Raw genomic sequence first — 24665 nt, forward strand, 5'->3', positions numbered from 1 at the left:
CCAGGGACCAGGAGACATCCAGCGCCGGCGCCTCCTCTCGGCACGCACGCCCCCCAGGGGGGAAAGCGCCGCCGCCTTGAAAGGGCACCCCGGCCTCGGAGGGGGCATCCCTCAGACGCGAGGGGCGGCGGCGCTGGCAGCTTCGTTCTCGGCCCGTGGGGCGCAGCACTGGCGCCAGAGGGGACTCCCCAGCCACCTACAGGTACGGCCGTGCGGAGGGAGCGTCGCTAGCAGCCACGCCGGACTGCCGAAGAGGCTAGAGCCAAGGGGCTCCCGGGCCAGCGAAGGGCAGCAGCGGAGCACGGAGGGAGAGCCGGCGCGACAGCCTGCGGGGCCCGACGGCGCGCTCCCCGGTCGGCCAACGGCAGACAGGCCCCGCGTGGCGGCCGGGGGGGCGGCGGCGGCGCCGTCGGGCTTCGGGGCCTCTGGGCTGCCAGCCATGACCTACAGGCGCAGCGGGGCGGCCTCGGTGGTGCTGAACGTGGGCGGTGCCCGGTACTCGCTGTCCCGGGAGCTACTGAAGGACTTCCCGCTGCGCCGCGTGAGCCGGCTGCACGGCTGTCGCTCGGAGCGCGACGTGCTCGAGGTGTGCGACGACTACGACCGCGAGCGCAACGAGTACTTCTTCGACCGGCACTCGGAGGCCTTCGGCTTCATCCTGCTCTACGTGCGCGGCCACGGCAAGCTGCGCTTCGCGCCGCGGATGTGCGAGCTCTCCTTCTACAATGAGATGATCTACTGGGGCCTGGAGGGCGCGCACCTCGAGTACTGCTGCCAGCGCCGCCTCGACGACCGCATGTCCGACACCTACACCTTCTACACCGCCGAAGAGTCGGGCGCGCTGGGCCGCGACGAGGCGCGACCCGGCGGTGCCGAGGCGGCCCCCTCCCGGCGCTGGTTGGAGCGCATGCGGCGGACCTTCGAGGAGCCCACGTCGTCCCTGGCCGCGCAGATCCTGGCCAGCGTATCGGTGGTGTTCGTGATCGTGTCCATGGTGGTGCTGTGCGCCAGCACACTGCCCGACTGGCGCGCCGCGGCGGCCGACAACCGCAGTTTGGATGACCGGAGCAGGTACTCCGCCGGCCCTGGGAGGGAGCCCTCCGGGTAGGACGCACTGCTTCTCTGCCCGTCCTGTCCGTCCTGTCCAGTCTGTCCGTCCCGTACGTCGGTCCAGTCTCCGTCCTGTTTGCCTCCGGGAGGCCAAGTCAGGCCAGGTTCTGGGCTGAGCGCGGCCACAGGCGCGGCCCGCCAAGGGGTGGGTTGGTCCTCACTACCCCCCACCCCACCCCCCTTTCCCCAGCTCTAGCCAGCTCTGGGCCGCCCACTAGACGCCCCTCCTGAGGGCGAATCGCCAGCCTTGGGGAGACGCAGATAGAGATGAACAAGCCTCCCATGTTTGTAGTTTACTTTTGAGCAAATTAGCAACCGGTTAATTAGATTTCTCTAAACTTTTATCGTTAGTATTCAACAATTTAACCTAGGGCTAAGAGCAGTTTGAATTATTTGCCAATTTCTGGTGGTGTTTGAAAAGATGAAGTCTTGTTATCATGGAGTGTGGTCTGCTGTATACTGCCCACACACTCTATACACTCTGCATAACATGAGTTGTAATGGAATTGTTATAAGGGAGATTAATTTAGCGATAGACTCTAAATAATGGATGTCCGTGCCCTTTTCTCCCCTCTTTTCCTACCAAGTATGGAGTTAGCAAAGCACCTGTCCACCGTTTGTTACCAACGATTCACACTGTGACTTCAAGAAGATCTTCAGGCTGGGGAGGGAAAAAACCAGGGGAAACTGCCCTAAATTCAGGAACAGTATCCAGTATTTAATGGTTTTTCTTTTCACTTTAGTAGGATGAAAGGAAGATATTTTGATCTTTCCTTTGATGGTACTTACCTTTCGATAGTGATAGCATACTTCTGTTTTTAGTACTAGTGAGTTTATTTTGCATATTTGGTGGGAGGAATAAACAGTAAAGTTGGACTTTCAAGGGAGACAGCCTCTTTGGGCACAAACACAAAATTGTATCGTGTTTTACCTTGGATCCTCTTTTAAGATTCACTCTCCATTCATTTAAAAAATCTGGTTGCTTGCCTGGTAATCTTTTCCTGATAGACAGGTGCATGGTTCCACTGGTGCTATGTGCCTTGATACTGGAGTGGATTGCTTCCACATAATATTCTTCCTTTGGAGAGTAAAGATTTTTATTTAAATCTAAGAAGTAAATAAACTGTCTGGGACCATGGAGTCCATTACTGATATGCTATCTTGACATGAAATCTAAGACACATGCTTTGAAAGGAAATTAATTAGAAAACTCATTTTGTTTAATGTATTAGTTTCTGAGTTTTCAATTTACAGATAAGAATTACTTATTTGGTACTCCATCAGTACAATGAAATTAATTTATGTACTTATGAAAGAAATGAGAGACATGAATAATAATTTTAGGGGGAGAGAGAGAAAGAAACCAAAAAGGGAAGAGACAGATGGAAAAGAGGAAGACTGCAAAAGAAGTGAAGGAAGAAGATAAATGTTTAATTTGTGTATATGTATTTTATGTATGTATATAATTATTCACGTCAGAACTGTTTCCTAGATACGCAGATATTTCAGGCAGAAACATGTTTTTCTTGGCTTAATGGCCCAGTTTTAAGCTTCGCTCTAAGTGTAGGTATATAAAAACCATTATCTGTAATCCCAAACAGATAAACTGAAGGATGACTGAATGAGCCTCCCACAGGCCCCCTCCAACAGACAACTAAGGTGGTACTTTGAGAATAGTGTCTCAAACCCTGTTTGCTTGTGGTTGCTGAAATTAGTCTATCTTCCTAAAACATCTTTCTGATCATATTTGGCATCTCCCAAATTAAGTCGGAACTTCTCTCTTGGCCTTCAAGGCTCTTTACCTTTGGTTTGTTTTGTTTTGTCTTGTTTTGTTTTGCCTTGCCGCGCTGGGCGGCTTATGGGGTTAGTTCCCCGACCAGGGATCGAATACCGGCCCTTGGCAGTGAGAGTGTGGAGTCCTAACCACTGGACGCCAGGGAATTCCCCGAGGCTTTTTTTAAAAAAATTATTTATTTAATTTATTTATTTTTGGCTGTGTTGGGTCTACATTGCTGCACTCAGGCTTGAGCTCTAGGCACACAGGCTTCAGTAGTTGTGGCTCGTGGGCTCAGTAGTTGTGGCTTGCGGGTTCTAGAGCACAGGCTTAGTTGTTGTGGCACCCGGGCTTAGTTGCTCCGTGGCATGTGGACCAGGGCTCGAACCCATGTCCCCTGCATTAGCAGGGGGATTCTTAACCACTGGGCCACCAGGGAAGTCCCTCCCCAAAGCTTTTTGCCCGTTAACCACAATCTGCCTTTGTTGACTTACCCACTGTAATTTGCAAGCATCTTTTGAGTATCCGCTGTGTTCAAGGTACTATTGGTATTCCAAATATTGTAACATTTTTTGGTGAGGAAACTGTGTCAAGCTGGCAATTGATGTAGGAATCAGAGGCATAATTGATCAACAATTGAGTTGAGTTGTTCTAGGAAAGTCTCAAGGTGGGAGAGGATGGAAACAAGTTGTCTTTGGGAGGTTGCAGAGGTTGTGCACTGTCCAACACTGGCAGGCGGTATCATTTATGTAAACTACAGTGTTTGAAACCTGTACAACCATGTGTACCCCACCTGGGAACAAAATACGGAGCTTTCCTGGGTAATAGGAACATCTAGGGCCTAGGCATGACATTTGTATATTACGTTTACAGAGTGTGAGTCCAGTGATGGAGTGAGAGATGGAGACAGGGCAATGTTAGAAGGCCTGGAATGAGAGGGAGAATAATTTTATTTTGCAGGCAGTGGTTAGCTTTTGGCAGGTTTGGAGTGAGTGGATCATGAGTATAAAGTAACATATGTCCTGAGTTGTACACCATAAATTGGAGATGGTGGAGACTGGAAATAGGAGGATTAATTTGGAGATTTTTGCAGAGGGAGGGAATGAGAGCTTAGATTGCTTTGAGGTTGGTGAGAATGGAGTTGAAATGACAACTCTGGGAGATAGTAGGAAGAATCAAAATAAATCCAGGGCATTGGAAGGATACAGGCTCAGGGACTGAATAAGTGGATTTCCAGGAGCTAGGAGCACTCCCTGCCACCTGCAGGCTCCATTTGTCCAGACCAGCCTGTTCACTTGTTCCTGAACCACCTGGATGTCCCTTACTGTGCAGTCAGTCCCTTGCCTAATGAAATTAGATCATCCATCAAGCCCAACTCTGATTCTGTTTCCCTTTTGAAGCGTTTCCTGACTACCCTAGTAGATGTGATATTTCCTCCTGAGTTTCTTGAGAGACTGCTTACTTGTGTGACTCATTTGGCAGCTGTAATATCCTTCCTAGCATGGTGGTTATTTTTTTATATAACCATGTCTTAGCCCCCAAACTAGATGAAATGAAAAGCCCTAGAAGGCACCTAAATTCTCTTGTATTGTACTATTTATTATGAGAGCATCTTTTAGAAAAAACTATTATTCAGGCACAATAAATATCTATTGTTTACCTTACATTTCAAAATATAACCTTCCAGGAATATATCTTCTCTCGCATAGATTGAAGAGCTCTGTGGGTTAAGGCTGAGGTATTCAGGTGGTGGAACTCTTAGTTGAGGAGAAAAGGATCCTGTTCTAGAATGAGAAAAAAGTCTGTTAAGTCAGGGAATAATTATTTATCAAGTACTTACTGTGCAAAAGGAATCAAGATAAGAATATAGGGTTTGGGGACTTCCCTGGTGGTCCAGTGGTTAAGACCTGACGCTTTCACTGCCAGAGTGGGTTCAATCCCTGGTGGGGAGCTAAGATCCGGAAACTAAGACCCCATAAACCATTCTGCACAGCCAAAAAACAACAACAAAAAACCCAAGAACTGCTCAGTTCTTTTATGCAGCTGCATGATGTTCCATTGTATGAATGTCCTATAATTTCTGGACACTTAACATTGTTTCTTGTCTGTAGGGAATGTTGTAGTGAATATCCTTGTACATGTACATTATTTTGCTTTCATGAAAGTATATCCATAGGATAAATTCCTGAAAGTAAGTCAATGGGTCAAAGGACATTTGTACTTGTCTTTTAAAAAGTTATATATATATATAATTTTTAAAATTTTTATTGAAATATAATTGATTTACAATGTTGTGTTAGATTGAGGTATACAGCAAAGTGATTCAGTAACATATATATGTATTCTTTTTTAGATTCTTTTCCTTTATAGTTATTACAAGATATTGAATATAGTTCCTTGTGCTACAGTAGGTACTTGTTCGTTATCTACTCCATATTTTGTACTTGTCATTTTCATAGATAATTCCAAATTGCTCTACAAAAAGTTGTATCAATTTATACTCCCACCAGCAGTGTGTGAGACCATGTTTTTTCATACTCTACAAAGCGTTATTATACTTTTGATTTTTTTTTAGTTATTTCTGAGATATACATTTTAAAGTAATAACTAGAATTATGACTTATTACATTATACCTATACTTTTGATTTTTTATCATGCTGGAAGGTAAAAAATGGTGTCTAGTAGTTTTAATTTATTTTTGCCTTGAGTAAAAACGTGCATCTTTACATATATTTAGGACTCACTTATTTTACTTTTCAGTGAGCTGTGTGTACCGTTTGCCCCCCGCAGTACGTGGCCTCTCACTGTTGTGGCCTCTCCCGTTGCGGAGCACAGGCTCTGGACGTGCAGGCTCAGCGGCCATGGCCCACGGGCCCAGCCGCTCTGCAGCATGTGGGATCTTCCCAGACCAGGGCACGAACCCGTGTCCCCTGCATCGGCAGGTGGACTCTCAACCACTGTGCCATCAGGGAAGCCCCCGTTTGCCCCTTTTGGCGATGACTTTCTTAGTTGGAAGATTTTTAGAAAGAATTAAGAAATTAGCTCTTTGTTAATGACATGAGTTGCAAATATTTTGTTCTCTAATTTAGGACCCCATTCAAAGAAAACTACAGGGACTTCCCTGTAGTTCTCATTCTTGGCTGCCCATTAAAATCACCTGAGGAGGGACTTCCCTGGTGGTGCAGTGGTTAAGAATCCGCCTGCCAATGCAGGGGACACGGGTTCGAGCCCTGGGCCGGGAAGATCCCACATGCCACAGAGCAACTGAGCCCGAGTGCCACAACTACTGAGCCTGCACTCTAGAGCCTGCGAGCCACAACTGCTGAGCCCGAGTGACACGTACACAGGTACTGAAGCCCGCGTGCCTAGAGCCCGTGCTCCAGAACAAGAGAATCCACTGCCATGAGAAGCCCCTGCTCACTGCAACTAGAAAAAGCCTACGCACAGAAACGAAGACCCAACGCAGCCAAAAACAAAATAAATTTCTAAAAAATAAATAAATAAATAAAAAGAAAAGGAAAAAAAAGCCTCTGTGCTCCCAATACAGGGGGCTTGGGTTTAAAAAATAAATAAATAAATAAATAAATAATAAAAGATGGACCAGATATAAATAAGTTGTGCCTTTTACTTTTTGGTCCCTCAGTTATCTCAGCAGCAGTGTTCTCTTTTTCTTTTAAACTTTAAAAAATTAATTAGTTAATTTTATTTTTGGCTGTGTTGGGTCTTTGTTGCTGCACGCGGGCTTTCTCTAGTTGCGGCGAGCAGGGGCTACTCTTCGTAGTGGTGCATGGGCTTCTCACTGCGGTGGCTTCTCTTGTTGTGGAGCACGGGCTAGGTGCGTGGGCTTCAGTAGTTGCAGCGGGTGGGCTCATTTGTTGTGGCTCACCGGCTCTAGACCGCAGGCTAAGTAGTTGTAGCGCATGGCCTTAGTTGCTCTGCGGCATGTAGGATCTTCCCGGACCAGAGCTTGAACCCATGTCCCCTGCACTGGCAGGCGGATTCTTAACCACTGCGCCACCAGGGAAGCCCAGCAGTGTTCTCTTTTGAGTTTTAAATCTCTTTAGCATGCAAAACCTTGCTGTAATTTTAATTTGTTGTTTAGAAATTATTTCTAAAAGTTGCTTTGTGTTGTGAGACTTTGAGATGTAAAGATATTTAAATTTCTTTAGGTGTTATTTTAAGCCCAAGTTTAAAAAATGAAATCAAAATGAAACAGTAGGTGATGGAAATTTAAAACTCATTTGTATTATTTCTATTGCCTTTTAGGTCAATATTATATAAATTCAATAGGTTTTTTAAAGTACTTTAAAGATAAAAAGCAATATTTGAAACTGAAGATGAAAGTCTCAGTGCTTTTACTTTGCAGATAAGGTGGATATTTTCAGAAGCCAGTAATTAATAGATCTCTGATAGGATTGAACGTAACCCAGAGCCTCAGTTAAAGTTTGTCCTTTCACAGAGGACTGTTTCTTTTAATATGTGTACAGGGTTTTTCTATCTGCTGCCAATTTTAGAATTCAGTGGAAACTTCCTTTTGTTAATACCTTTTCTTTAATCAAAGTGCTTTTTTTCTTCCTTTTGGTAATAAGCAAGTTATTTTTAACATTATTCCTTTTTTCTTTTTTCAAATGAAAACTTTGCTCATTGGAAAAAAGTATGGTTCTAAGTGTTACAGAGTAAAGAGTAAACATGCCTCTTTCTTTTGCATCCTATTACCCAGTTTCTGAGTATTCTTTCAGAAATTTTCTTTGCATATATACAAATACACACACTCACATATATATATGTGTGTATATATGTGTATATTTATACTATCCACATGTGCATGCATATATAAGTATATATGTATATTATACAGATGTCATTTATTTATATATATATATTTATTTATTTGATTGCACTGGGTCTTTGTTGCAGCACGTGGGGTCCTTAGTTGTGGCATGCAAACTCTTAGTTGCGGCATGCATGTGGGATCTAGTTCCCTGACCAGGGATCAAACTTGGGCCCCCTGCATTGGGAGCATGGAGTCTTATCCACTGCATCACCAGGGAAGTCCCTACAGGTGTCTTTTTATTTTTATTTTTAAAATAAATTTATTTATTTTTTATTTTATTTTTCAGCTGCATTGGGTCTTTGTTGCTGTACGTGGGCTTTCTCTGGTTGCGGCGAGTGGGGGCTACTCTTTGTTGCAGTGCGCAGGCTTCTCATTGTAGTGGCTTCTCTTGTTGAGGAGCACGGTCTCTAGGCACACGGGCTTCAGTGGTTGTGGCACGCGGGCTCTAGAGCACAGGCTCAGTAGTTGTGGCGCACGGGCTTAGTTGCTCCGTGGCATGTGGGATCTTCCCGGGTCAGGGCTTGAACCCATGTCCCCTGCATTGGCAGGTGGATTCTTAACCACTGCACCACCAGGGAAGCCCCCTTACAGGTGTCTTTTTAAATTTATAACTGGGATCATTCTATAATCTTGTTTAGCAATTTGCTTTTTTCACTTAACATCTAGGAACTCTTTCCACATCAGTTAATATAAATCTTCCTTCTTCTTTTTAAAATTTGTGTAGTATTCCATTGTATAGATGCGCCACAGTTCATTTACAAGTGTCTGTCCTATCAATTATAGTGATGGCTGTAATAGTCAATATTTATTGAATACTTAATAATGTGCTAGTCACTTGTTAAGGTTTTACAATTATTTTATCGTCTAAGTCTCATAATAATCCTACAAGGTAGCACCATTGTTATCCCCATTTTATGACTGAGATTTAGATAGATTAAGTAGTATGTCAGACTCATATAGTGGTTAAGTCGTGACCTGGCATTTGATTCCCAGCTTCCTGCTCTACTCTGGTGTGGAATGTTTAGCTCGACTGTAGTTTTTCAAAAATGCAAACAGCAGCGCAGAACACTCTTTTTCATGTTTCTTGGCAAATTGGTATAAGTACATATGTTGGATAAATTCCAAAGTGGAAAAATAGCTGGGGACTTCCCTGGTGGTGCAGTGGTTAAGAATCCATCTGCCAATGCAGGGGACACGGGTTCAAGCCCTGACCCGGGAAGATCCCACATGCCGCGGAGCAACTAAGCCCGTGCGCCACAACTACTGAAGCCCACACGCCTAGAGCCCGTGATCCGCAACAAGAGAAACCACCGCAATGAGAAGTCTGCGCACTGCAACGGAAGAGTAGCTAGCCCCCGCTCGCTGCAACTAGAGAAAGCCTATGCACAGCAACAAAGACCCAACCCAGCCCAAAATAAATAAATAAATTTATAAACAAACAAAAAAAACCAGTACCTTATACAATGGGCTTTTAAAACAAATTGTCCCTATTTCTCATTTAATCTGTATAATTTATTTAAATGGTGGATGTTGGTGCTTTAACATTTCTACTGCAAATGCTCTAAAGAATTATTTTTAACTTAGGAGACTATTGAAAATAAAGCAAAATTTAAGCATTTTTTAAAAATGTAGATTTCTTTATGCCAATTAAAATTTGTTTTCCTTGAATACAATTACTAGAAACTTAAAAAGCAGAACAAATCAATCTGTGAAATAAAGGAAATACATGTTTGACGAAGGCAGAAGAGGAAGTTATGCATAAAACCATCATAAAGTCTTTCAGGCATGTAAAAAAGTATAGATTATAGTACATCGAACGCCTGTGTACATACCACCCATCTTAAGAAATAAAACATAAAAAGTACAGTTGAAGTCTACTAGGTGCCTTTTCCCCATTGAAATCACTTCCTTTTCCACAGATATAGCTGCTTTCCTGACTTTGGTGTTACTATTTTATGCATTTAAAAACACTTTTAGGGACTTCCCTGGCAGTCAAGTGATTAAGACTCTGTGCTCCCAATGCGAGGGGTGTGGGTTTGATCCCTGATCGGGGAACTGAGATCCTGCATGCCGCAGAGTGCAGCCAAAACAAACAAACAAAAACACACTTTTTAAAAAATTAATGTATTTTTTGCCTGCTTTGGGTCTTCATTCCTAGAGAGAGCGTGGGAGCTCTCTCTAGTTGCGGCGAGTGGGGGCTACTTTTCATTGCGGTGCACAGGCTTCTCATTGCAGTGGCTTCCCTTGTTGCAGAGCATGGGCTGTAGGGGCACGGGCTTCAGCAGTTGTGGCACGTGGGCTCAGTAGTTGTGGCTTGCAGGCTCTAGAGCACAGGCTCAGTAGTTGTGGCACATGGGCTTAGTTGCTCTGTGGGATCTTCTCGGGCCAGGGCTTGAACCCGTGTCCCCTGCATTGACAGGTGGATTCTTAACCACTGCGCCACCAGGGAAGCCCACACTTTTTTTTGTAAGGAAGCACGTTTTAATCATTGCTCATAATTGGATTTAACATAAACATGACAATTCTGAGTACAGCTACAAAAAAGTTCCTTAAGATAGTATGGATTTCCTGAAGAGAGGTTTCTAATTGAGAAACCTGTCAGTAATCCAGGAAAGGAGAGGCATACAGAATGTTCTGCCCCACAGTCTTCCAGGCTCATCCCAGAGCAAGATGGTGCCCAGGGGAGGAGTCCAGACAGGCATAACGAGCCCTTCACTGGGGTGACCCAGGTCCCAGGCCAGGGCATGCATTGAAGGGGCGATGTGGGCCAGGCAGGAGGCCTTGATTCTTCTCGTTGCCGAGTTCCACAGGGCTTCAAGCCTCTACAGGATTTCCTCAGCTTTGGGGTGTGAGGTGCGGAGTGGCCTGGGCACTTGGAGGCGATCTGGCCACGTGTCTTTCGGCCTCCGCTGCTGCTGGCATCTCCTGACTATTCAGGCCCTATTGTGCCCTGCGGTGTTTGGCTTTGGCCTCTTCTTGATGGGACTGTCGCTCCATCCTGGATTAGCCTCTGGCTCCTGGACGTGTGGGTCTCACCAGCGTTTTTGGCCGCTCTTCACCTGGGGACCGTCTGCATGTCTGGTGCAGGCGTGATGTGGCAGCCTACATGCACAGCAGTACGCGTTCCTGCAGAACTGGGGGCTTTGGCAGGACGGGTGGCTCAGCGCAGGGAAGTTATCCAGAGCCCAGGCCCAGGCCTCTTCTTGGTTCAGGCCCGGTGGCATGTGGGGCTCTGGATGTGCCCTCCTTCAAGCCAGCTATTCCAAGGTGTAGTATGCGTGGGCTTCCATGGCTTCAGCCTCCTCACCAGGCAGGGACGCCTAGCGGGTCTAAGCAAAGGGGTGAATCAAAAACACTTTTAATATATGTTTGTGCATACATATGTATTTACACATAAGATATAGCATTGTTTTGCACTTTTAAAACCGTTTTTAGGGACTTTCCTGGTGGTGTAGTGGTTAAGAATCCTCCTGCCAATGCAGGGGACGTGGGTTCAAGCCCTGGTCCGGGAAGATCCCACATGCTGCGGAGCAACTAAACCTGTGTGCCACAACTACTGAGCCTGTGCTCTAGAGCCTGCAAGCCACAACTACTGAGCCCATGTGCCACAACTACTGAAGCCCACGCACCTAGAGCCCGTGCTCTGTAATAAGAGAAGCCACTGCAACGAAGAGTAGCCCCTGCTTGCTGCAGCTAGAGAAAACTCGCATGCAACAATGAAGACCCAACACAGCCCCCCAAAATAATAATAAATGAATAAATTAATTTTTAAAAAAAGAAAAGAATTGGGGGAGGATTTGGGATTAGCAGATGTAAGCTATTTTATATTATTTATATAATAATAAATGAATAAATTAATTTTTTAAAAAAGTAAAGAATGGGGGGAGGGAAGGATTTGGGATTAGCAAATGTAAGCTATTTTAAATAGCAAGGTCCTACTGTAGAGCACAGGGAATTATATTCAATATCCTGTGATAAACCATACTGGAAAAGAATATTTTAAAAAAGAATGTCAAAAAATAAATAAAAAGAGAAAGTAGAAAAAAAAAGAAAAGAATTGGTATCAGTTTTTATAAGATGATTGTCTGAGGAGGATGGTCTCTTGATATCATTTCTTTTTTAAAAAATTCTTTTACTAATGCATTGCCAATGAAATTTTTTTAAAAAGGAGTAGAACCCATCGGGTAGTTATATATGGATTGGGAACAGATCAATTCTTGCAGTGAGTTGATCTTCTTGCATCATTATTTAGATGGATTAGTGTCTCTTTGGAGTGGAGGTGAAGGTGCTGGGGGAGGTTATTGTACCTGCAGGATGAAGGGTGCCCACCTGGAGTGGAGAACGCTGGTGGCCTGGATGGGCAGGTGTTGATGGGTCTGGGTTTCTGTTGCTCTCATCTCTGGGAAGTTTTTTAGGTAGTGAGAACCAGAACCACAGATTTTGGGTCTCTCCACTTGTTATGTGTATGTTCACCTAGAACATGGTGGTTTACTGAAAACTCATTCCTCAGCATCTGGTGGAGAAAAGCTGCCCTGGTGTCCCTGACTTTGAGAGCATCTGGTAGAGATACACACAGAAATGTGGATGGTTTCTTCAGAGTCAGCCCAGAGCCAAGTCCTCGATTACAGGGTAATGAACACAAACACTGAAGCATGGTGTTGATGAAATGCTTTTCATAATTTGGCTCTGGAAAGATGATTTCTGTCTTTTCATCTGTTAGGAAAATCAAGAGACTGATTCAGAGCGGCCATCTCTTGTAATAAGATTTTGCTGGGTGGTTTTCTTTTCTTTGCCTGCCTGGAGGCACCTGCCTGGTTCCCTCTGACCTACACATCTCTCCAAGGTCCAGGATGGTGGTGAAGGTCTGCTGAGTCTTGGGCGTCTGCTCATATCCTTGCAGCTGCAGCTCTTTGTGCCCTTGACAGCCAGCCAGTGGCAGGGTCTTGTTGAAGTCTTCTGCCATCTAGCCGCCATTTCCTTTCATTTCATTATTTCATTTCATTTCATTCCCGTCCTCTGCCAGTTTGGGCCTTCCATTTCTCTTGCCTGTGTCAGCCTGCTGACTGTTCGCACCCTCCAGTCAGCCCATAAACATCTGCCCAATATATATTCCCACAGTACACTTGGCCTCTTCCCAGCTCACAGGCCTGGCAATATGCCCAGCACACGGTAATCTCTTAAGAAATGCTTATTCAACGAATGAATCCACCTGTTGCGAAATCTTTAAGGGGTTCCCTTTGCCTTTAAAGCTATAACTTGACTTTGAAAATCTATCAGCTTTGCCATAAGGCTTCAGTGTTGCCATAAGGCTTCCAGCCATAAATTCTACAATCACGCCTCTCTCCACTGCACATCTCACTTGGCAGCCCAGTGAGGATCCTTGTTCTCTGCGTACTATGCATTCAGTTGTGAGAATTAAATGAATTAATATGTATAAATGTACAGAAAAATGCTTGGTACTTGACTGAGTACCTAATGTATGTTTTTGTTTATTTTCTTTACTGATCTAGAGTACAAGATAAAAATATATGAGTGGTATGGATTTTTTCTTTCTGTAAGGTAATTAAAATACATAAGAAAAAAATCAAGTTTTTTTTGTTTGTTTGATTCCTGCCTTTTTCCCCCATTGAACTTGTGGAGGAAACTTTATAAGGACATGAAAGAGACTGTAGAGAATTTGGTGGACGGTGATGTACAGTTTGTTGGAGATTTTTATTACACCATGTATCATCATACTGTATAGGCCTGCTGGAAATGCCTCATATGTTCAAGCCTGAAAGCTTGGGGTAGGAAGGGTGCAACTTTTCTTTTTGTGCTACGCCTGGGGGTGTGCTGGTTGATTCAAGCCACTGACAACTTCATCATGGTGATTGCTCTTCTAGTTGGGCATGCTTTTCACTTTTTAAAAATTTTCTTAATTGGAAAAATAATATGTGCACATGGTAAATCATTTCACAGCACACAAAAGGTAATAAAGTAGAAAGTGAGTTCCCATCCTGCGTCAGGCTCCCTCCCTAGAGTCAGCAACTGGTATTGACAGTTTCTTAAGTATCCTTCCAACACACGCGCACATACACACACACATACGTGCACGCACGCACGCACACACACACACAATTAGAGCATGATATATGTACTGTTCTGCACCTGTACATCTTGAAGACTGTTCCACATCAAAGCTCAGGAATGTACCTTAACTCTTTTTTTGTGGCTACATGTCATAAGGTAGAGTCATAAAATTTCCAATGTCAATTTCATATGGTTCAACCTAATAACTTCGGGAAATACATTTATATAATCGCTCTCCTCTGGATAGATGTTTATATATTTTTTTATCCTTGGGTATTACAAACAGTGGATCTCATTGTACATATCCTTATGTAAATACGCAAGTGTGTTTGTAGGATAAATTCCTAGAGTAGGTGGCTGGGTTTCATGTGCAGTATAAAGCTTGATAGATTCTACCAATTGCTCTTTTAAGTGGTTTTACCAGTTTATGCTACAGCCAGCAGTGTGTGAGAATATAGGCAGAATTCTTGGGAGAAGAGAGAAGGAAAGGATGGAGCTTTCATTCTTGCCTTCTCATTGCACTCAGGCGAACACTGACGTGATCTCCTTTGGAGTGTGAAGGGAAGACTGCCAGCGCAGAGATGGTTTGTAATAATGATAATTATAGACACGATTTATTGAGCACTTACTATTATTTCATATTAATTCATTTAATTCTTAAGACAATCTGAGAGATAGGTCTTACAGTTATTCTCATCATTTAACCATTGAGGAAAATTCATGAAGAGAGATTAAATAGCTTATCCATGGTTTCACAGCAAGTTACAAGTGGAGAAGGGCTCCTTGCCTCAGGAGCCTCCTGTCTTCTCCCCTTGGTTGGACAGTTTCATGTACGTATTTTTATTTTGGGTAAAAAATACATAACATAAAATTTGCCATCTTGCAAATCTGAACCCGTGTTGAGAACCAGCAGTATGAAAAATGCTACTCTAACACATAAACCATGGAGACTAAGAGCTTGACATATTTAATATTAACAATTAACATTGTCATAAAAATCATTAGCATTTTCAGATGTTCCTTAGTGCTTCAAAGCCCAGTAAATCTGTGTTTTATTAGCTGTGCCACTGCAATTTCTTAGTTGTGTGATATTGGAAAAGATGTTTGACTTTTTAACCTCAGTTTTGTAATCTGTAATATGGAGATATTAGGGGAAATACCCGTTAAACAACAACTTCTCTTTTTCCTCTTCTATTAGCCCCTGGTAACCACCATTCTATTTTCTATTTCTCTGAATTTTGACTACTTTAGATACCTCCTATAGGTAGAATCATACAGTGTTTGTCTTTGCGTGTGTGTGTGTGACTGGGTATCTTTCACTTAGTATAACGTCCTGAAGGTTCATCCATTTATTAGCATGTGACAGGATTTTCTTCCTTTGTAAAGCTGAATAATATTCCATTGTAAGACTGTGACACATTCTATTTATGGGGTCATTCATTAATGGACGTTGGGTTGCTTCCACCTGTTGGCTATTGTGAATAGTGCTGCTATGAACACAGGTGTGTAAATATCTCTTTGACACCCTGCTTTCAGTTATTTTGGATATATAACCAGAAGTGGGATTGCTGGTTGATATGGCAGTTCTGTTTTTAACTTTTTGAGGAACCTCTGTGCTGTTTTCCACAGCTGCTGCACTATTTTACAATCCTATCAGCCGTACACAGAGATTGTAATTTTACCACATCCTCATCAGTACTTGTTTTCTGGTTTTTGTTTTTAATAGTAGGTATCCTGACGTGTGTGAGGTGATACCTTCTGATTGGTTTTGACTTGCATTTCTCAGACGATTAGTGATGTTGAGCATCTTTTCAAATCCTTGCCGGCCATTTGTATACCACCTTTGAGAAGTGTCTATGCAAGTCCTTTGCTCATTTTTCAATTGGGTTATTTGATTTTTTGTTGTTGAGTTGTAGGGGTTCGATATGTATTCTGGATATTAATCCCTTAGCAGATATATGATTTGCAAGTATTTTCCCCTATTCTGTAACTTGCCTTTTCACTCTGTTGATTGTGTCTTTTGAGGCACAGAAACTTTTAATTTCGATGTAGTCCTGTTTGTCTATTTTTGTTTTTGTTGTTTGTTCTTTTGGTGTCATAGCCAAGAAATCGTGGCCAAGTCCAATGTCATGAAGCTTTTCCCCTATGTTTTCTTCTAGGAATTTTTTAAAAACTTGTTATAGGTCTTACATTTAGGCAGTTAATCCATGTTGAGCTAACTTTTGTACTTGGTGTAAGGTAAGGGTCCAACTGAATTAAGCACGATTTTTTAAAGAATAAATTTATTTTTATTTATTTATTTTTGGATGCACTGGGTCTTAGCTGGTGCGCGTGGGCTTTTCTCTAGTTGCGTCGAGCGGGGCCACCCCTCACCGCAGTGCACGGGCTTTCCATTGTGGTGGCTTCTCGTTGTGGAGCACGGGCCATGGCACGTGGGCTCAGCAGTTGTGGCTCGCGGTCTCTAGAGAGCAGGCTCAGTAGTTGTGGCACACGGGCTTAGTTGCTCCACGGCATTGGCAGGTGGATTCTTTTTTTTTTTTTTTTTTTGGCTGCGTTGGGTCTTTATTGCTGCACGCGGGCTTTTCTGTAGTTGCAGCGAGTGAGGGCTACTCTTTGTTGTGGTGCGTGGGCTTCTCATTGGGTGGCTTCTCTTGTTGCAGAGCACGGGCTCTAGGCGCACGGGCTTCAGTAGTTGTGGCTCGCAGGCTCAGTAGTTGTGGTGCACGGGCTTGGTTGCTCCATGGCATGTGGGATCTTCCTGGACCAGGGATCGAACCCATGTCCCCTGCATTGGCAGGCAGATTCTTAACCACTGTGCCACCAGGGAAGTCCCGTCAGCACCATATTTTGATGACAGGCTTCAGTTATCCCTTAAAGCTCCCAGAAGAGCCATTCCAGTCCTTCAAGTTCTATCAAAGTCACTACATTATACTGGACAAAAACCTGTTGAGCACTTGTTGTATGTCTGATGGGAAGTAAGGGCAGGATATACAAAGATGAATAAGGCAGTGAACTCTCAGGTGATGTGAATGCCCTATATCTTGATAGGAGTTTCGGTTATAGAGGTTACACATTTGTCAAACCTTAATGAGTGTGCACATAAGGTTTGTGCATTCCATTGCATGTAAAGTTCAAGTCAAAAGAAAAAAATGAAACAAATATTGAACTCTGGTTAATGATATGCACTCTGAATTTTTTAGATGGAAGTGCACCGATGTCTGGATTTATTTTAAAATGCATCCGAGAAAAAAAGGTTAATAGATGGATATAGGGGTGAATAGGTGATAAGCAAGTATATTTAAAATATTAATTAATTTGTTCCATGTTTGAATTTTTTCACAATAAAATATTGAGGGAAAAAGATGAGAAGTTAGCACCCAGAGAGAGACTGATCTTCACCTCATACAACATAGTTAATGGCTTTTATGTCCTGTCCTAGTCTTTTTTGCAGGCAGGAGGGGATGGTTAGCACTAAAAGCATTTGTTCTCCTGTGGAGCCTGTTTGTAAACCTCTGAGTCATTGCCAGAAGTGCCTTCTGTCATGAAGGATCAATTAGGGGAATTAGAATGACTGATGATTGCCAGCAATTTTTGAGGTCCTCCAGTGCCTACGGAAGGGAATACATTTTACATCGTAACTTAGTACACAATTATATGTAACTGAAACAAAAGTTTTATGAAACTATACTTTGATGCTCACTAATATTTCTATTTAATTTCCAAAAAAACGCACCTCCATCAATTTTGATCCATTAATGGGCTAAGAACCAGCAGTGTGAAAAATGCTGCTCTAATACATCAACCATGGAGACCAAGAGATTGACATATATAATTTAATATTAACAATGAACATTGTCATAAAAATCATTAGCATTTTCAGATGTTCCTTAGTGCTTCAAAGCCCAATAGATCTGGGTTTCATTACCTATGCCACTGCAGTTTCTTGGTTGTGTGATTTTAGAAGAGATGTTGAACTTTTCAGCCTCAGTTTTGTCATCTGTAAAATGGAGGTATTAGGGGAAGTACACACTCCATAAAGTTTTTGAAAAGGGTTAAATGAGATGATGTCTACAAAGTGCTTAGCACAGTGCCCAACTGAAAGCCCCCCCCCTCTCTCTATATATATAAAACTGTGAATTCATGAGCTTCTATATGTTTGGACTTCAAAAGAAATCAGAATGGGCTTCAAAGGATTCTGGTATCCTTCAGTATCGTCTTCCATTCTGTTTTTTCAGTTTGTTTTTTATAGAAGTAGCCCTTGGAGTCCCCAGTCATTTGCTGTAGTGCTCAGTAAAACACAGCACTCAAGTTTTCCAGCAGTTATTGGAGGTGGCACTGCCAAGAGTGCCATTTGGAAACATGGGGAGTTTTGGCAGGCTTAGTGGTGTTTGTTGTTGGAGAATGCCTTGGCATAATCCTGGGTGAAAGAGGGATGCCCGGGGTTTCTCACTTATTCATCTCTTTAGCGTGGAATTCTGGATAAATTGAGTCTGACTTGGGGGGTGGGCAGGAGGAGCCCCGTGGGCCTCATTACCGACGAGTTTACCTCTTTGAAATTCCCTTACTGAGAGATTATTTAGTGTCACTTGCATTTCCTCCTTTTTAATCTGAACAGTTTGGCTGCTGGTGGAAGTAATTAGCTGAAAATGTTCTGGTGTTTTTGGCACAATTAAAATTTTTACCTTTCTTGGGCTTCCCTGGTGGTGCAGTGGTTGAGAATCCGCCTGCCAATGCAGGGGATGGGGGTTCGAGTCCTGGTCCGGGAAGATCCCACATGCCGCGGATCAACTAGCCGGTGCACCACAGCTACTGAGCCTGCGCTCTAGAGCCCGCGAGCCACAACTACTGAGCCCACCCCACGACTACTGAAGCGCAGCCAAAAATAAATAAATAAATTTATTTAAAAAATTTTGGCTGTGTTGGGACTTTGTTGCTACGTGGGGGGCTTTGTCTAGTTGCGGAGAGTGGGGGCTACTCTTCCTTGCGGTGCGCAGGCTTCTCACTGTGGTGGCTTCTCTTGTTGCGGAGCACGGGCTTAGTTGCTCCACGGCATGTGGGATCTTCCCGGACCAGGACTTGAACCCACATCCCTTGTATTGGCAGGCGGATTCTCAATCACTGCACCACCAGGGAAGCCCCTACTCTTCTTAATTTAATAGGATCTTAGGATTTTATAGCTGGGAGAGCCCTTAGAGGATCAGAGTGAGAAGAGCAGCAGGGCTCCCGGCATCAGTGCTCACGCTCTTGCTCATGTCTGGCTAGAGAAGAGACATAGCACTTTAGCTAGAGAACTGGTAAAAACCACAGCCGATCAAAGAACACTATTACTGTGACTGCTTCGTGCTCTTGCAGTCCTTTTTGAGTGTGTATCTTATTACTTACTGAATTTACCAGTTTATTACTTAGGATAGCAACCAACTTAGAAATTCTGGTGGCTTAACACAACAAGGACTTATTGGTTGCTCACATACCATGTCCAATCAGAGTCAGGATGGGGATTGTGTCTCTCTTTCTTTGAACATATACCCAGTGACTTGAGCTGGTAGGGACCCCACCATTTTGGAGCCACTTAGGACACATGCCTTTCAGGTTGCCATGGCAGGGAAGAGAATCACACCTACTCTTCCATGCCTCTGGCCAGAACTGTAGTCATTTTGCTCACAGCTCATAGATCAGAACTGGTCATGTGACCTTGCCTAACTGCAAGGGGCTAGAAATATGGGGGAACATATGGAGTATTTGATGAACGTTACCAGGGAGAAGGGATGCCTGGTATTATGCTTATTAAAACTGAATATTGAAAAAAATGCAGCCTCCTATCTTCTAGATCTACCAAGTTTCATTACCCTCCCAGTTTTCTAAGCCTCCAGGTTCATAGAGGTCATTATGGCAGCAGCTTTTACTGATAGCCTGGTGGGGATAGAGAAGCTGCTGCCAGCCACAGAGTAATGGGGTCTCTGTGCGGAGCAGCAGGTAATATAGTAGAGAAAGAAATAGGGGCAGCTGTGAGTTCATCTGCTGACCTTCCTTCCTGGGCGGTAGGTTGGATTACTTTCACTGTGGGCTTTATCTTCCTGCTTAGTTTGTGTGTACGCTGAAGAAAAATCCCTCCCTCCCCACAAAAGATATCAGGTCCTAATCCTTGGGAACCAGTGGATATTACCTTATATATCAAACGGAATGTTGCAGATATGATTAAATTAAGAATCTTGAGATGGGGGGTTGTCCTGGATTATTGCAGGGGCTCTGAATGCTATCATGTGTATCCTTACAAGGTAAGAAGCAGAGGGAGATTTGACACGGTGAGCGCAGAGGCAGAGATAGGAGTGATGTGGCCCCAAGCCAAGGAATGCCAACCAGGAGCTGGAAGAGGCAAGGAATGGATTCTCCCCTAGAGCCTCCGAAGGGAGTGGGCCCTACTAACACTTGATTTTGGCCCAATGATAATGATTTTGCACTTCTGACCTCTGGATATGTGAAAAAATAAATTTCTGTTCTCTTTTTTTTTTTTTTTTTTTTCGGTATGCGGGCGTGCAGGCTCAGCAGCCATGGCTCATGGGCCCAGACCCCCCGCGGCATGTAGGATTGTCCCGGACCAGGGCACGAACCCATGTTCCCTGCATCGGCAGGCGGACTCTCAACCACTGCGCCACCAGGGAAGCCCGAGAATTTTCTTTCTGTACTCTTTTTTTTACCTTTGAAATTTAAACCATGTGAATGTACTACCTATTCAAGACATAAATCAAATTAATCTCTATGACCCCAGGAACCTCCATAGTAAGGGAACATGGTTAATTTAATTTAATTTTATTTTATTTTATTTTTGTGGTACACGGGCCTTTCAGTGTTGTGGCCTCTCCCGTTGCACGCACAGGCTCAGTGGCCATGGCTTACGGGCCCAGCCGCTCCGCGGCATGTGGGATCTTCCCGGACCGGGGCACGAACCCGTGTTCCCTGCATTGGCAGGCGGATTCTCAACCACTGCGCCACCAGGGAAGCCCCGTGGTTAATTTTATTTATTCATTTCCCTGAGAAACATCCAGTGCAATCTGTGTTCTGTGCCATGCACTTTGGGTACTTCTTTTCAAAATGTTGCCCCACAGACCTTACCATTCCACCTGCTACGTTTTCTTCTCTCTACATCATACTTCTCATGTTTGGGTCTAGGTCAATAGTAAGACAGAATTATGTGGAGAAAAATGAATGATGGTATAAGGATTGCAACTTTAAATTTGAATTTAAAAATGTAATTTAATTATAATTTTTTAAATGCCATGTTTAAAACATTTTATTAGTCATTTGCACTGTACTGTACAGACATGTACTGTAGTGCATTTTCTTTTCTAAAGCTACTGCATGAAATTACTGAAATAAAAATATTTATAAATAAAAAATGTAATTTAATTAAAAATTACCCTAGCATTACCTCTCACTCTGGGTCAGGGCTTCCTAACCACTGTGCTGAGATTTAATTCCTCAGCCTTGGGGAGTGTGGGGCGAGGCTAGTGGCTTCCACTTCAGGAATGCTACCCCTGACGCCAGCAGGCTATGTAGGTAATATTCTTTTCAATGTGTGCAGTGACGTGGAAGGGTTGGTAAATACTGCTCTAGATTTAATGTGGCCCTATATTTTATTTACTTATTTATTTACTTATTTGTTTATTTATGGCTGCGTTGGGTCTTCGTTGCGGCGCACGGGCTTTCTCTAGTTGCGGCGAGCAGGGGCTACTCACTGCGAGGGCTTCTCTCGTTGCCGAGCACGGGCTCTAGGCTCTCGGGCTTCAGTATTTGTGGCACACGGGCTCAGTAGTTGGGGCTCACGGGCTTAGTTGCTCCACGGCATGTGGGATCTTCCCGGTCCAGGGCTCAAACCTGTGTCCCCTGCATTGCCAGGCAGATTCTTAACCACTGCGCCACCAGGGAAGTCCATGGCCCTATATTTTAAAGATACATGTTGAATTAAAGTAGCTATGGAAAACAAACAAACAAACTTGTTGGGTCTTAGTGATTGTTTTGCTCCATTGCAGGATTCCTCAGCCTTTTTTCCACTGTAACGCTTGTGATGAGGATGGTCATGACCTGGTGCTCTCCTGGTGAGGGCACTGGCATTCCTGCAAAGCCCAAAAGGCAGGCTCAGATTTAGTGTCTCCCACACAAGCCTGTAGGAAAAAAAAAAAATACAGTAACATTTTCAGAAATGATCTTGAGTTCACTCTTATTTACCAAGAAGTAAATCATTGAAAATTTGGGTGTGGGGCTTCCCTGGTGGAGCAGTGGTTGAGAGTCCGCCTGCCGATGCAGGGGACGCGGGTTCGTGCCCCAGTCCGGGAAGATCCCACATGCCGCGGAGCGGCTGGGCCCGTGAGCCATGGCCGCTGAGCCTGCGCTTCCGGAGCCTGTGCTCCGCAACGGGAGAGGCCACAAGGGTGAGAGCCCAGCGTACCGCAAAAAAACAAAAAACAAAAAACTTGGGTGTGTCCACTGTCTGTAGGAACCAAGTCCTTCTGACCTACCTAATAACTTACATCACAGTAGAGAATCACTGTCCTCATGGAATAATATTTCATAGTGTGGCAAGCCGAGTATAAGTTAATTTCAAGCCACCAAGTTAAGAGAGAGATTTTTTTTTAAGTATTAGTGACAACAAGCAAACAACTGGTTTTTTCAGTGCTATTACATGCCATATATAAATAAGAACTTTATCAAGTTCAGTTTTCATTTGTTGATGTATGTGTTGTTCTCTTGCATCCTGGTGGGTCTGATGATGTTGGTAATGCTGTCTGTTCTTTTATGTTTTCTGGAAAGGTAACTAAATTTGTATGTCAGTGTAGTACTATCTGAAGAAATCTAAGAGCTATTAAAATGCTTAAAAATAAAATGATCAATTCTTCTTTTGTTCTCTTGACAGGATAATTGAAGCTATCTGCATAGGTTGGTTCACTGCAGAATGCATTGTAAGGTTCATCGTCTCCAAAAACAAGTGTGAGTTTGTCAAGAGACCCCTGAACATCATTGATTTACTGGCAATCACGCCGTATTACATCTCCGTGTTAATGACAGTATTTACGGGCGAGAACTCTCAACTCCAGAGGGCTGGAGTCACACTGAGGGTGCTTAGAATGATGAGGATTTTTTGGGTGATTAAGCTTGCCCGTCACTTCATTGGTCTTCAGACACTTGGTTTGACTCTCAAACGATGTTACCGAGAGATGGTTATGTTGCTTGTCTTCATTTGTGTTGCCATGGCAATCTTTAGTGCACTTTCTCAGCTTCTTGAACATGGGTTGGACCTGGAAACATCCAACAAGGACTTCGCCAGCATCCCTGCTGCCTGCTGGTGGGTGATTATCTCTATGACTACAGTTGGCTATGGAGATATGTATCCTATCACAATGCCTGGAAGAATTCTTGGAGGAGTTTGTGTTGTCAGTGGGATCGTTTTATTGGCATTGCCTATCACTTTTATCTACCATAGCTTCGTGCAGTGTTATCATGAGCTCAAGTTTAGATCAGCTAGATATAGTAGGAGCCTCTCCGCTGAGTTCCTAAATTAACGCATTGCAAATCAAATCTTGCACACACTTCATTTGATTGAGTTGACGCTACTTCATATTCATGCATTTCTCGTTGGGTGAGCACTGCAGTGGTACTGTCATCACCTTGGTAGAGTAAAAATTGTCCTTCCCAGCTGAAGGGGTAAAGCAGTTTACTTATTATGGAGTAAATATGATTGAGACTGCAAAGGAAAAGGAATGACTCCTAGAGTAAATTTTAGGATCCTGTTTTATTTAGACTTCTCTCTTCCTTGCCTTGAACAATTACACTTTTTGTGTTTGTTTTAAAGTATATTATTTGAACATTTTAAAACCGAAAGCTACTATTTTCCAAATGTTTTTCCGTCTTGTGAATGCAGAAGAAGCTTGGAAGTTACAGTGTTTTTTGTTGCAGAGTAACATTTTCATTTCTAAATGTTTTATAATCTCTCATATCAATGTCAGAAGTACCCTGGAAACATATGTCAGATGCAGGAAGTGTTTAGCAACTACTTTAAAAATTTGGCCAGATTTTAAACTGTATAGTTGAGCTAGTAGATGCAAGCAAGAATAGTATTTGAAAAACTTCTCCAGCATATTTCTCAATTATCTGATTTATGTTTGTTCCTATTATTCACCTTATCATACAGCTTCATGGAAGATTGAGTATGTTCTTCCTTTTCCATTTTGGGTTTCTTTTTTCTCTGTCCTGATATGACTAAAAAGAGTATTTGTATTGTTTAGCATTTTATTGGAGTTCATTTTATTTGAATTCATTGCTGTTACTAGGTGATAATTATCCTAAGATTTGGATGTCCAAACAAGATTTCCAACATTAAAATCATAATGGAAATAGTTTGATATTACAACCCATACTTATCTTCTTCTGCTCTTAATTTTTTTGCTAAACACCATGGGTTTAATAAGACTTAAGATGAAAGGATATTTATGTAGCCGTTTTATACCAAAGTCACACTTAGACGTTGTTACTAGATTATCATAAAAAAAGAAATTATTTCCTTACTCTTGGTTGCTGTGTAGCCAAGCCAGTTTTAAGTCAGCTAAAAACAATGAATACATAATTATTTGAGCTGATCTTCACCATTGTCAGTTATAGCTATGCCAAAACTTCTTGTAACAGTATTGAATAATATGCCATACTAATCTGTCTAGGTTATTAGGACTAGATAATGTAAAACTGATGATTGCTTAGTGCTGAATTTTAGCAATCTGAATTAGGATTTTGCTTTGTTAACCAGTTGCCATAAAGCCGTCAGTATAGAAACACAAAAAAATAAAGTCATAGATTCATGAATAAGTTAATGTTATATACTGTAATTTAGT

General features: G+C 43.1%; 1 protein-coding gene across 2 annotated transcripts; it reads left to right on the top strand.

Annotated features, from left to right (window-relative positions):
- Positions 1 to 24320, top strand: KCNG3 (potassium voltage-gated channel modifier subfamily G member 3). 2 transcript variants are annotated; one of them, XM_059079337.2, is made up of 2 exons: positions 1 to 1104; positions 22697 to 24320. In XM_059079337.2, the coding sequence occupies exons 1-2, from the start codon at positions 440 to 442 to the stop codon at positions 23340 to 23342; spliced, it is 1311 nt and encodes a 436-aa protein (XP_058935320.1). In that variant the 5' UTR covers positions 1 to 439; the 3' UTR covers positions 23343 to 24320. The 2 variants fall into 2 exon arrangements, with proteins under 2 accessions (XP_058935320.1, XP_058935321.1); XM_059079338.2 differs by having other exon boundaries at positions 391 to 1071.
- Positions 24321 to 24665: the final 345 nt, after the last annotated feature.

The sequence above is a fragment of the Kogia breviceps genome, chromosome 11 (assembly GCF_026419965.1).
Source record: "Kogia breviceps isolate mKogBre1 chromosome 11, mKogBre1 haplotype 1, whole genome shotgun sequence".
Taxonomy (NCBI): Eukaryota; Metazoa; Chordata; class Mammalia; order Artiodactyla; family Physeteridae; genus Kogia; species Kogia breviceps.

Excerpts from the sequence above, each read along its gene's own strand:
- KCNG3 (XM_059079337.2), top strand. The coding sequence starts at position 440 with ATGACCTACAGGCGCAGCGGGGCGGCCTCGGTGGTGCTGAACGTGGGC. Across the intron at positions 1,105-22,696 it reads CCTGGGAGGGAGCCCTCCGG|GATAATTGAAGCTATCTGCA; the intron begins GTAGGACGCACT and ends TTCTCTTGACAG.